Genomic DNA, 14,264 nt, shown 5'->3' on the forward strand with positions numbered 1-14,264 from the left:
CAGAATTGCCATCCCACAGCATCTGGGAGTTTTGCCAAGCAATCTATCTTCACCCCTACAGGGCTTAGATTGAGCCCCTGCGGCCCACCATCAGATAGTTACCAATGTGATAACGGATGTTCGTTAATCACGTCTGTCTCATCCCAACGCCATACTTGAATCAATGCATCAGACTTTCCTTCCACCACCAGATACATCTGCAACTGAGTGTCCTTTCGGCTTTGACCAAGTTGTTTCATTCTTTCTGGCACTACCAGTTCTAGCACTCTGCTCTTCCCCAGGAGCATATTGGACAGCTTCTGACCTGAGGGACTCATCTTCAAGCATCATGTCTTTTTCCCTTTTGGTACTGTCTGTGTTGTTTTCATGGCAAAGATAGTGGAGTGGGTTGCCATTTCCTTCTCCAGTGGATCACATTTTTCAAAGCTCTCTGCTATGACTTGTCCATGTTGGGTGGCCCTGCACAGCATAGCTCATAACTTCATTGAGCTACACAAGCCCCTTCGTCAAAACAAGGCAGTGATCCATGAAGGAGACCCCTTTCAATAAAGGTGCTTTAAATACAGGGGGGAACTACTTCATTGATGTTTTTGGTATAATGGGATACTCAGGATGTACAGCTTTTTGCATAGCAAATTGGAGAAGAAATACCAAAAGGAGGTTAAGTATGCAAATAGCCCCATGCTTTTATTTCCTCTGCTGGAGGCACAAAAAGTCCATGCTTGTGTTAGCAATGAAAAGTTAAGGATGAGGAGGGCAGTGAGGAGCTCCTCATTGTGAAATAGTAATTTGGGATTACAACCTGACTGGATTCCTGTACCGGATCATACAGTCAAAAGAGATTCTGAAAGTTGAAGCAAACAGGCTGAACTGCACCCCTATGTTAAATGCTCCTATGCTGCTGTGCAGGAATGCATAATCACGGTAGGTCTGTGAGGCCACAATATGCAAGGGGACCAGAAATGTGTCTGCAAACACACAAATCCTGGCTGTTTTTTTCCCCAGTCTCTCATTACTGGACCTATAAACTTATAAACTGGATCAGATCCATACCTCCAAAGTCAGTTATTTGTGCTTTTCTGAACTGCAGCAATTGCATTCCTTCTCCTCATGTGAAATTTGGCCATGGGATGCACAGATAGCAGTGAAACATCTCCATGTCCTTCACATTCCTGCTAGAACTGGAATGACCTCTCTTCTGTTGCTCCCTGTTCTTTCTTCCGACATCCTTGCATGGCCTGTCACCTCTCTTGCCCACTCGACCCTGCCTTCCAGCCTTTTCTCGTTATGCATTTCATCCTCCCACTGTCTGCCATTTTGCTCCAATAGATTTCTTCATTTCATTTCTGTTGTTCCACCCCTACTCCTTGCTTGCTGTCCTTATTTTGCCATACCCTGAGAAGACTTCCTCACAGGGCTTCTCATAGGCCAGCCCCAATCACCTGCCCTGACCTCCAAATGGGAGTCTTCCGGGCTGTCTGCATTATGCTGTGGTGGCTCAAAGGAGGGATGTGAATTTTCTGGACCTCGCTCTGGGAAGTCTTTCCCTGGAACAAATCTGTGATGCATATCACCTTGTCCAGTGCAGCCCTCTCTCATTGTGTAGCACTTCGCTGCTTTTTAGGAAAGGCAAATAAAAGACTTTGAATGTATCTCTTCATTCTGAAGTCCTGTAAATGCCTTTTGCAGTCTGATGAAGCAAGGGTTCTTGCGTCTGTCAAGCCTATGATTGATGTTTGCCTATCTTGGTTGGTCGTAAAGTCAAAGAGGGATTTGGGGTTGGGTCCAGGAGGTTGTTAGTTCCTGTCTTAGAGAAGGAGTGGTGTCTTCCACTTTAAAAAATGCTATTATTGCATCACTCCTGAAAAACCTGCATCAAAACCTGAGTCACATGCATGTCTATGTCTTTGCTGTGAAAATTCATTGTCCTAGCTGAAAGGGAAGGTCATGGTACAGCAGGGCATTTTGTACAAATGGTTTTTTTTTCTGTGAACAGTTATAACTTTAGTCATTTTCTAAATGAAAAATTCAACTAGCAAGAAGTTGGTGAGTTTTGCAGGAAAGCAGGTGCAGACAGGGGAATTTTCACCTATATTCCACACAGATGTCAGTCCCTAGGTCCCACATCATCCCTAAGAGAAGACACTTATAATTCTTCAGTCTTTCCTTCTGATAAGCTGTTCCCTGCTGTTGAGCTCAGGTCTTATTAAAATAACGTAACATTTAGGGGAAAAGATGCAACCAAGCAATCCAGCACTGGAGGCCAAGATAGAGAATATCTCCACAGCTACCATGTGTTTTCCTTTGGTGCTCAGGTAGGTTGGAACAAAGGATAACCAAACACTGCAAAAGACCAGCATGCTGAAGGTGATGAACTTGGCTTCATTGAAGCTGTCCGGGAGCTTCCTGGCAAAGAAAGCCACCATGAAGCTGGCAGTTGCCAGGAAGCCCAGGTAGCCCAGCACACAGTAGAACATAGTCACAGAGCCCTCGTTACATTCCTGGACTATTTCCTCAGGTACTGTATGAACATCGACATCTGGGTAGGAAGGATACATGGCCAGCCACACAGTACAGATGCCTGTTTGAAGAAGGGAGCAGGAAAAAACGATGGAGCTGGCCAGCCTTTTCCCCATCCACTTCCGCATTCTGGACCCTGGCTTGGTGGCCATGAAAGCCAGAACCACTGTCATGGTTTTTGCCAGTACACAAGAGACAGCCACTGAGAAGATGATGCCAAAAGTGGTCTGCCGGAGGAGACATGTCACCTTCTTTGGTTGGCCAATGAATAGGAACACACAAAGGAAGCAGAGCAGGAGGGAGATGAGGAGAGTGTAGGTGAGGCTCCGGTTGTTAGCAATGACTATGGGAGTGTCGTGGTGCTTCACAAATAACCCTAAGACCAGAGCTGTGGTCAAAGAAGAGAAAAGACCAAAGAAGGCTAAACTGAGACCCAAAGGTTCTTTGTAAAACAAGAAGGTTATTGTTTTGGGAATGCAGTAGTCCTGGTCCTTGTTTGGATAGCTTTTGTCTTCACATTTCTGACAGTCATCCATGTCTGAAATAGGAAATATGTGGTCCTGATCTCACAAAGGAACCGTGTATCTTTATTACATGTGGTAATTGTCTGATCACATTAAGCAAATTAAATCTTATCAAAAACTTAAATTGCACTGATAATGTTAAACTTTGCAGTCATGGTTGTGCAGTGCATAGCTTTTTAGGTCTAAACATATATTGGGTTTTAAAAATAGAGCAATCATAATGCCTCACATAATACAGCTCCACAATTATTAAGTAATGGTCTCTTTCTTCTGAATTGACTGCAGCATTCAAACAGTGTTGAAACCTAGACCCAAATAAATTATATAGAAATACTATCATTGACCAAAATTGCTAGATCTCTGAACAAGGACTCTGGACATGTTAAATTCTGTTTTATATTATCTCTTCCATTACACTGGCGCTCGAGTCAAAAGAAGGGATGGAAGAGGCAGTGAAGTTTGATTTTGTTGAGGTTTTCTGGGTCCCACCTCCAAGTTCAGTTGGCCTGCTCCTGTTTCCAATTGCATTCTATTTTTCTTTTCATGTGAATGGGAAAAATCACTCAGAAATGTGCCACAGTGCCCCATACACTGGACATGCAATCCCATGCACAGTGAAACAGAATAAAGGCCTACTGCTTCCAGTATGTTGTCCAGGGCATGCTGGTAGTTGTAGGCCTTTTCTTACATAGAACTGCACTGTCAAACTGCAAAATGTGCTTATTTCCATTTTTGAAGAAGCACCATTTCCCCATTTCATTCCCAAGTATGAACATTTTTCAAATTACAAATATAGCCTATGTTGTATTTTGTATTAAACACACTTTAAATGTTCATATGCATGCTGTACACATTCCATTAATAATTGTATCCTGCATGCAACTGTGACTTATACACACATTTCTTTCTGCAAGCACATTTATTGTTTCAGGAATTTTGGACATTATTTCCTATGTAACTCTTGTATGCACTCCTGTGTAATATATGCATGCTTGTCTGTGTTTTACCGAAGAACTCCACTGCAACATTGTGAGAAGAGAGAATTTTGACAGTAGGCTGAGTTTCAGTTCATGTACTGTTCCAAAAGTGTGAAATTAGGCAAGTTAACTTTAACATGTGATGTGAACATATTTCTGCCTTGCTTTTTTGCTGAGAATAAGATTGTTATAGCATCGCCATGGTGATGTTATAAGTGCTTCTTCCATTGATTAAATAAAAGTGAATTGCTTTAACGGAACGTAGAATGAGGCAAAATAACCAGCCAGAAGTTCTGATCACTGGCCAGACAAGTTCCACCACTCTATGCCTCCACATGTCATGCTTTTACACATGACATGAACTAAAATCTTGGAACCTGCTATAAAGAAGCCATTTATTTCTGTTTCTACCTCAACTTTTGCGCAGACCATCTAACATTACACCTCTGCTTAACTGGAAATTTTCAGAAAAGTTGCTCTTGCTGATTCTCAGCAGAAAAATTCTTGATTTCTTGTTTTCTTGTTTTATGGAAGAACATGAATCAACCAACTCACCTTCATGCTCTGCAATCTTCCCTTCTGGGCATGGAATGCAATTGTAACAACAGAATGGCTCTCCTTCCTTTACTTGCTTGCTTGTACCAGGATGGCAACTCACTGTACACACAGAAAGAGGCTGGACCTAATTCAAGAATGAATGGGGAGAACAACCACAATGAGCTTGAAATCCTTACATTTCTGTGTTCTTCTTGTATTTTACTAAAACAACCATCACATTTCCTGTCCTGTGTCAATTGTCTGAACACGAGTATTGGATATGCCACAGGCTATTACCTCTTCTTAAAATTCAAACAATGAATATGGTACAGCATTATTTCTCTTTTAAAAGTACAATAATTCATGAGGATGGGTGAGTTTTTTATAAATGTAAACTCAAGTTTACTTCCTACATGGACTTCTTAAAAATACTTTAAATTTCATCCATTCACCCTTCCTGAAACATTTCACAAAAGTGCTGAATAGAACACATGCACATGGACACTGGCTTTTAAATGCAGATCTATGAATACATCTTTTGGACAAAAAGTTGACTTTGGCCTATGCATTCTTATAGTGTGTTGGGAGGAATCCAGGATTGGAGTTGGCATTTCTGGGTTCCTATTGGCAGGACAGAAAGGATGGAGGAAAGGAATTCCTCATTTCTTTCTTCCTGCCCACCCCCATCATACCCCCTGCTTTAATTTTCCATTGTGGAATTATTCGATTATGTCTCAGGTTAGTTTGGTCTAAATTTCATCCCAGGTTGTGCTCAGGGCAGAGGGCTTTGGGAACTGTATTTGCAGCACTTCCCTCTGAGACTGATCTCTAAGGGAGAGTTCTGTGGGATTTCTAGTGGGCAGGAACTTGGATAATCAGGCTCCACCAGCATTCATCTTTGTCTGACCATGTCTCAGTCTGCCCACATTTTGCTCTGGGGCAAAAGACTTAGTGGCTGAAATCTGATCTGAAACTTCTGTAAGCTGGAAGGAGTGCAGGGGTGACCTTAGCCCCTGTGCCCCTTCCACCCTTCATTGGAGGCTAGCAGTCCTCCAAATTCAGAAGCTTCTGGGTATCCACATAGGATGGTGTCATTAATATATTAATTCTAATTGTGTTTCACTCAAGTTTCTAATTCTTTTGAAGATTGCAAGCCAAGTTTAAGGCCATTTTATTGGTAGAAAGATAGGGTAGGAAGAACATGAGTGAATGAACCTCACCTGGTTAAACCAGAGGTGCCATGTTATAGCCTCATCATGGATCAGTAATGCCTGCTCTGGATCCTGTGGATCTACCCTTCCAACTTTCACACGGTGGAAAGTTTGATTGGAGGAAAGAACCCAATTGAGCACATCAAATCCAGTTATAAGACACCCACTCTGGTCAAAGGAAACCTTGTCTCCAGCGCTGTTATTAAAAGAGATACTTCTCAGAAAGTGATGGAGCTAGATTAAAGGGAACAAGCAAGAATTTGGGAAAAGCTACATCTGGCTATTCCAAGCTGGGGTATAATGGCACTCAGTTCAAACATTTCAGTGCAGAAAAGATAGGTAGAAGAAGAAGATTTGGCTTTTTTGGACTACTAGGAGGAGCTACATTTAATGTGCCTGAAGAGGTTGGGATTTTGTGAATCTTGTTATGGGACCCTACGTAATAGAAGGGTTGAAGCATGTATCTCCCATGAAATTAGACAGAAACAGTACTCTTGGTTTTTCATGGAGGAAAAGAGTGCCAGCACAAAGCTCCTTACCCCATCCTGGTATGATGAAGCCCAATGCCATCTAGTGAATCAAATCTTCATGAACATTATTAATGTACATGTATAGTCTAACTCACCTAAAGCCATAATATTTCAGCACTGCATAACAAGACAATGCTAAGTGCAAAGACTTGGGAAATTTGAGGAAATTATGTGCATGTGGAGAGTTTGAGAAGCAATTTACTACATAGCTTGTGGCTTTCTTATCTCCCAAAGATAGTTGCTTTCCAACATAGTGATGTTGAGCACATTACCTGCCAGGAATCTGGATTCTGAAGTTCTCTTCTACGTGTTCTTTCTCTCTGTTTGAGATTAGATGAGGACATGGCATGCAGAGCATGGGCCACAGCATAGACAGCGTTGTAAACACTGTAGCTGTGCCCGGTCATGCTCATTTCAAAGAAGGACCCTGGAAGGCTCTCCAGCTTCTCATCACCTGTACAAGGAGTCTCCTCCTCTGTTCCTGTAACCTGATCTGTGAATTTACAACCAAAGGCTTGTTGCCAAAAATCCCTGATAAATCCATCTGCTTCTGTACCAGAAGGGTTCCTGCCTTGGAGAAATGCCTTGAATCTGGGTAGATCACCAGAGTGAATTGTCAACGACAGAGCACCATCAAATATGCTTGCATCCCAATTCCGTTGATAGACCAATGATGTGAACTCCATCTGGGCTGCCATTATCCATACTATACCTCTTGGTTCAGCTGACACATTTTTCATACTTGAAAGATATGGTAACCATCTCAAAAGGACCAGGGAGTAAGAATCTCCATAAACCACCAATGCGTTGGCTTTGCTGCTCATGATTTGATTATACATGTTTTCTCCTTGTTGCAACATAGCAGAGAAATCAGTGATAAATTTGAATGTGGGAAGTTTTTCTATGAAGGCAAAGCAGACATGATTCTGGGAAAACTGTGGAACCAGAGTTTGTACAATTTTTTCTCCATTCTCATCATCCATAATGAGCATCCCAATCCAAGTCCACCGAAAATGCAGGAATAGTGAAAGAATCCCCCTATACTGAAGGGCTTCCTGAGGGACCATCTGGTAGAAAGGAAGACCTGGGGTTTTATCATTTATTATATGAGCAGCGCCATATACGAGCTTGAGAGAGCAAGAAAGAGAGAGAAAGAACATGAAGAACAGCAAAATATTGCAGCTATTCATAAAATGTGTGTTAGCAATCGTTGAAAGTCACCTTCAAATTAGGATGGTAGGATGCTTCTGATAAGAGAATAGCTGTTGTCCATCCTCAGCCTACATTGCTTGGCAGGTTCAATAAAAGTTCATTAACATCAGTTAACATTCATGTATATTCTTAGGGTTCAGGAGGCTGAATCCAAACGGATTATTCCCAGATAGCGTCCTTTTTGCATGTCAGGATGTGGTAATCTTTTACATTCTTAGTGTAAGATGTAATAATTCTTGATGACCTAAGGTCAAACTCTTCCTGTATGTTGTAGCTTTGCACATAGTACTGGTGGATTGCCTTATTGCTCAAAAGAGGCCAGGTTGACCTATCCACCTGATAATGACATTTGGGTGTCCATGAACAGGGAACTTTTATAAACAAATGAACAAATAAATAGATAAGTGTCATATCATGAAGCCATCCTTCTCACCCAGAGATGAGAGATGCTTTACTACTGTGGTGAGTTTGTGGCTGTTCCCACATTGAAAATCAGTGTCCCCATCTTGCTGCAAAAGATGTTCTGAGGTTGGCATGGATCTGCCTCTTTGAGGTAGCTCTCTTGACCCCCTGTGACAATCAGTCCCTCTTTCTCTTGCATTCAGGATGTGACAGCTGTTTTCTTATGTACCTAAAAGAGCAATGCTTGCATACAGGAGGGATGCATCAGTGGGCATAGTGGGACCTATACCTGGAGAAATCCCCTAAAGGATCCAGTGTAAAATGAGCCTACTGAGTGGCAATTGTTTGCTGACTGGATTGTTTGGGTGTAATGGAAGAATGTGGAGAGCTAGACTAAGGGGAAGGGGATAGAGTATACCCCACCTAGCCGCACTGTGTAGCACATGCAGCTTATACTACCACTACTTGTCACAAGAGGAAAAATAAGAATGCAGAGGTACTACCCTAGTCTAGACTTGTTGTTTGTGTGTGTGATTGTGCAGAAACACACACATGCATATATGTAGAGGGAGGGAAGAAGAGGTAATTGCAAATACACAATGGCACAACAGCAAAGCATCAAAGATGATCTAGTTCAACAGCTGTATACATATTCATTAATGAATGAAATATCCAAAATATACAGACAGTATGGCCCCTCTAACTATTTTCATTAGAAATATTTCTTGTTTTGAATCACCCAGTAAGAAATTGGAAAGGGTGAACGAAGCCTCAGTCATGTCACCATCTTCCATTTTGCCCAAGACTGACTAGTCTCCTACCTGTGGAGTCTTATAAATATCCAAGAGTGCTGCCACATGGAGGGAGATTTGGGAGTCGAGTCCCCCGATGACTGCTACAGGGTTGCTCTGCATGTCACACACATAGTTCGGGACCAATCTCTCCTGTGCAGATAAAAGTAGCATTGTGGCATGATGGGTCCTATCTGCATTGTTATAGCTGTCATAAATGTTGAAACCCAGAGTGAGATTGGGTAGTATCTGAGTGTTCTCATTTATCTCCTTTATGCCAAACACCAATGCCAGGATATGCTGGTAGTTCTTAGGCACTACACTGAAAAGAAAGATACATTCTGCATCAAAAGAGTATCTCCAAAAATGATGCTATTGCCACCCTGTCCTGTGTCTTCTTCATCTTCTCACTGTCTTTCATGATTGTCTCTTTTGTCTAAAGTCATCTTAACAAAAGTATCAAGAACAAACAATAAGTCTGGTTGTGTTCAGAACACAACACTCCCTATGCTTCATAATTTTAGTAGAAATGATGTCTAAGAGTTCTGAAGAGAAGCTCTGGTCCTCATTAGTTTATTTAAGATTGATATCAATACCATTAAGTCCTTACACAAGATCGTCCAACAGTGCCGGTGGGGGATCTTCTGTGTAGCGCAGTTCAGAATTGTATATGATGGCAGCATGACTTACAATACTACCAATCATGTGGTCTGCTGGCTGATGATATGAGTGAAGTGGTGAGTGAGGGTGCCAGACCCTGCATTTCACAATGCCAGCCTTGCAAACCAGATGAGGAAACACCACTAGAAAGACTACTAAAATTATCATTCTCAGTGCTACCACAGATGGTCCTTATGGGCATTGATCTCTCTCTTTCCACCTCCTACAGCACTATAATTAGTCTATGCATGCTTAAAATTGCCTTATTTGAAAACCGTCATTTTTTATGTGATCTGAACCCTGGAGTATCCAAGACCAGAATGGCAAATCCTCACCAGTTGCTTGCCCTTCACCCCAGGAAGAATACTGGGTCTTTATTTCACCATCTACTACCCTCTTCCAAATTACATTTGCAAGTGGTCACTGAAATCCTATAGGGGTTTTAAAGCAATGCAACTTTGATACAAAAACAGTCACAGGAAGGTAATTATTACGTTGGAAATTCCTTGCTATTATTTTTTCCTCGTGGTAACTGAAATGTCACTGAGGCTTGGTTGAGTAGGTAGAGTAAGTACTGTCCTTTTAATGATCAAACAAGAAATTAAGTATTAAGTCAAAGATGAGATTCCCTGAGGAATTATCTAAGAAAACAGCCTTGTCACATATCCTGAAGTCATTTCCCTCCCACCTTTTTTTGTTTGCACATGCTATTGCACGTGTGTGTGTGTGTGTGTGTGTGTGCACACATAGAAATCTCTTGGAACTGTAGCACTAGTAGAGAGATTTGCTGTTTTCTCTCTGCTATTTCTTCATTTTTAAACCCAGGGGGAGAAACTGAAATCAAGCAATGCATCAGTCCTAAATGCAGACACACACACTGCCTGATGGCCACACTTCTTTGAGTGGTTTAGGGAAATAAGGCATCTTTACATTTTCCTACATGGGCAAACATGAGCCTCAGAAGTGCACATAGTATTATGTAGGAAACTGGTATTGGAAGTTGGGAAGCAGTTCAATGCCCTTTCCTTGTTGCAATGGTCCTACTTCAAGTCCTCCTCCACTGTAGTTGCTTATGTTTTTAAGAATTCATGGGTGGACCCACATAGCTCTCCTACATTGAGTCTAACCCTATTTCTGCACCACACTGTCTGTGTGTGGATATCCTTAGACTCATACCATAGAACAGCAGAGTTGGAGGGGGCCAAGAAGCCCATCAAACCCCTGCTAAGTGCAGGATTCCCAGTTAAACCATCCCTCTCAAATGGCTGTCTAGATGCATCTTCAGTGTGGGAGATCACAGACCTTCCTATGTCACTGGATCCATTGTCATACTGCTCTGACCATCAGGAAGCTTGTCCTGTGTGTGCATTCATGTTGGGAAAAAAGAGAGATCCATTTGGTATTAGTCACAATACTGAATAATGCGTTTGTTTTATAATGAGTTTGTTCTATAAATCACGTAGAATCCCCATAAAGAAATGAAAGAAACAGAAATAACTAAATAATATACAAGTACTTGTGTGTGCCATATAAAAGAACGTATGCAGAGACTAGTCATTGGTCCTCTATGGCACCCTCAACTTACAAGGAAGCACTTGTGCAATCACTAGAAAGAAATGAACTGATGTGCACTTTGACAGCAATGTGAATGTAAAAAGGCAAATGCTAGGGTTGGGGTGTCTGCTTCAGGGATGCACAAATCCTGCACTTTCACTTTCTCTTCATTTTGCATTTTTTCCCTTAGGATTTGGATCGTCTTGAACTGGGGAATTAGCCACCCAGAGAGTCTAAAACAGATAGGTTGATATATTGCAAGCAATTTTCCTAACATCAAACACACCAGTGGTTTTTTTTTTTTTTTTATTACAAGAATGCTTTAGATCGGGGAGCCTGGCTATCAAATTCATAAAAGGTAAATTTGGTTCACAATGTTGTGAGCCACCCAGAGAGCTTCAACTGCTTGGTGTCAGAGAAAAATGATAAATAATAAATGAACAGGAAACTAATTTTGGTTTTTCTAGTGCTTCAAACCTGCAAAATTAGGTAGGTTCACATTGAAATATTAACCAAATAAATCTCTAACCCTGTCTGTTTTGGAGAAGGAAAGACTCAGTGTAAACAGTACCAATACATTTATTTTCCCAGGCTTTCTTCATGATGTCCTTAGCTTTGTCTCTGCTCTTAAGTTTCTTCCTGTTGATGGAGGACAGTAATGAGTTCACATTATACTCTCACAGCACATTCTCCAGGACTTGATAGTTTGGAGAAAAAAACTTTTATTGGTTTCATTTGGAGCCAGAGAATCAGGCAATAACAAATACAGGGTTAGAAGGATGACTTGAGTTTCTTTGTCAGCATTAACTGAAAATGAAGCACAAATTCAGTGGGAATCTTAAAAAAACAAAAGCAAAAAAACCTTAAGAACTTCATAAAGAGCAAGGTTCTTTCTTTCTTTCTTTCTTTCTTTCTTTCTTTCTTTCTTTCTTTCTTTCTTTTATTTGGGTAATTTTTTACCCTGCCCAATACCCACCCAGTGGGTCTCAGAATGGCTTGCAGTTCAAATCCCATAAATACATATATATCCAAATAATACAATACAGGGAGTCATAGAGTCACAAAGATATACAGAGTCATAAAGGCAACGGATTACTTCCACTTCTGGGATCCCCCCACCCCCCTCAGTCTCACAAAACCAACTGATCCTATGCAGACTCTAAAGAACTGCCATCCCCTCATATACACTTTTTAAACTTCCAGGGAAGAGAAGTCAGTTGTAGGGGTGGAGTTCCAATACATCCCCTGTGTGGCACCTCTGACTTTGTTCTCATTTTCTGTGAGTCCAAGTTCCTGCTGAGCTTATCTAGTTTTTGTGCAGCACTCACCAGGAACTGAGATGTTCACAACTGCTAGGGGCATCCTTCTTCCATGCCACATACAGTAGCTATTTGTGCTGCTGCTCCTGACATGAGAACTGCACAGCAGAATGGAGCCTTGTGCAACCACTAGCTGTGTCCCTCTTCTGGGCGATGTGCAGTAGCTCCTTGTGTTGCCAGTTGATCAACCTTCATTCTGTTGACTTCATTCTGTTGTGTTGACTTCCTCTTGGCTTGTTTGTAGGACTGGGCTGAGCATGAGAGGAAGTCCACAGATGCCAGATGGGCAGCTGGAGTTCATCCGCAAAATATTCTTATCTTTTCATCCTCTTTATCTTGATGGAATGCGTTTGTTCCTCCCATAGTCTCCATCCATTAATGAGTAGAGAGGTGCTGCAAATCCATTAATGAGTAGAGAGGTGCTGCAAATCTGTGGAGAAAACCCACTAGATTCTCTGGCCACCAGGAATGATGGCTGGGGAAGTTTGCTAGTTGTGGATTCTGGAGGGACCTATTGAGAAAGAGTTTGTCCCAAGCCCATTCATAGGAAATTACAAGTGATAAGGTACAGGATTCAGTTTCTGAAAAAAAATCCAAAATCATTTGCAGTCATACATCATTTCTTTTGGCAAAAACTTGGCATCTTTTTGGCAATGTACACCAAAAAAAGAGAACATCCATCTTCTCCCTAAAAAAAAGCTTACATAATCTCTGCTTCCATGACTCCATTATTTAGCACAAGGCTAATTGGAAGAATTTGGGCCAGTGGCAGACTCTCAACCCAAACAACTTCACTGGGTTGTTTTTATCGGGATAAGACTGATAGGAGGAGGAGAATGATGCAAGCTGTTTTGAGTTCTTTAAAAAGAAAATGGTGTGATATATTGCAGAGTATACTTGCAGGTGAGTCAGATCCTGATTCTGACAATAAGTAATAAAATAAGATGTTCTAAGTATCACATATACCAGTTGAAATACTTCATCAGACATCCATAATGGGAAAATGAACCTCTCTGAATGAACTGATTGAGCAGCCAGGGTAGCATTGATTGCTTTTTGCCAGTGGTCCATATATGTGTGTGCATCACTGAAGAAATATGATTTTATGTCTGCTGGTCAGCATAAGAAGCTACAGAAACATTGAATATCATTGGAAATGCAAATATGCTGATGGACTTCATGAAGAGCAGCTAAAAGTGGATCTGGGATTTGTCAAAATTATTATGATTTTTCATGAGCATTAGGGGTATGGCAAAATTTGACTCTTACAAAAATAGAACTCTCTATACTATAAATGATAGTGAAAGAGAGGTGTGCATTCTTCAATATTTTCTTTTAATAAGCTGTTCTACATTTTTCTGCTCAAATCTCATAGAATAATGTAGCATTTGGTGAAAAGAGGCAGCACAGAAATCTTACACTAGATGCTAAGATGGAGAAGATCTGCACAGCCACCATGTATTTCCCCTTGTTGCTGAGGTAAGAAGGAACAAATGACCAGCATGCTGAAATTGATGAACTTGGCTTTGTTGAAACTGCCATGCAGCTTCCTGGACAAGAAGACCACACTGAAACTGTTGGTCATGAGAAGGCCTATGTATCCCAAGGCACAGGAAAACATAGTCACTGAGCCCTTGTTATATTCCAGTATGATTTATTCAGCCATTTTTTTATTTATTTAAAACTTTTATATGCCGTCCCCTCATTCCACGGCATCTCAGGGTGGCTTACAACTTAGAATGGAGAACATGTCAACATCTGGGAAAGGGGGTGAGTTTCCCAACTTCGCCACCTTGGGGGTGCCTCTTTGGCAAGCCAGAGTGAAAAGGGGAACCAGTGTTGACTCTCCCTCACCACTGCTGCCTGCTGATTCTCACCCTCACCCAGGCTGCCACGCTGAACTCAGTGCTCTTCTCTCAGCAATGATGAGCTCATCTTTAGGTTGAAATTTTTTTTTTTTTTTTTTAGGTTGAAATTTTTTATTTAAATAAAAACATACTACAAAGGTACAAAAAGGCCCAAAAATT

General features: G+C 41.3%; 1 protein-coding gene across 1 annotated transcript; it reads right to left on the bottom strand.

Annotated features, from left to right (window-relative positions):
* Positions 1-2,156: 2,156 nt before the first annotated feature.
* LOC123016560 (vomeronasal type-2 receptor 26-like) lies at positions 2,157-9,409 on the bottom strand. Its single transcript, XM_044417073.1, has 6 exons — positions 9,315-9,409; positions 8,735-9,026; positions 6,572-7,426; positions 5,779-6,003; positions 4,577-4,703; positions 2,157-3,058 (listed from the first exon to the last, which is right to left on the bottom strand). Exons 1-6 carry the CDS (start codon positions 9,407-9,409, stop codon positions 2,157-2,159), a joined length of 2,496 nt encoding a protein of 831 aa, XP_044273008.1.
* Positions 9,410-14,264: the final 4,855 nt, after the last annotated feature.

This window comes from Varanus komodoensis, unplaced genomic scaffold (assembly GCF_004798865.1).
Source record: "Varanus komodoensis strain SLA01 unplaced genomic scaffold, ASM479886v1 scaffold86, whole genome shotgun sequence".
Lineage (NCBI taxonomy): Eukaryota > Metazoa > Chordata > Lepidosauria > Squamata > Varanidae > Varanus > Varanus komodoensis.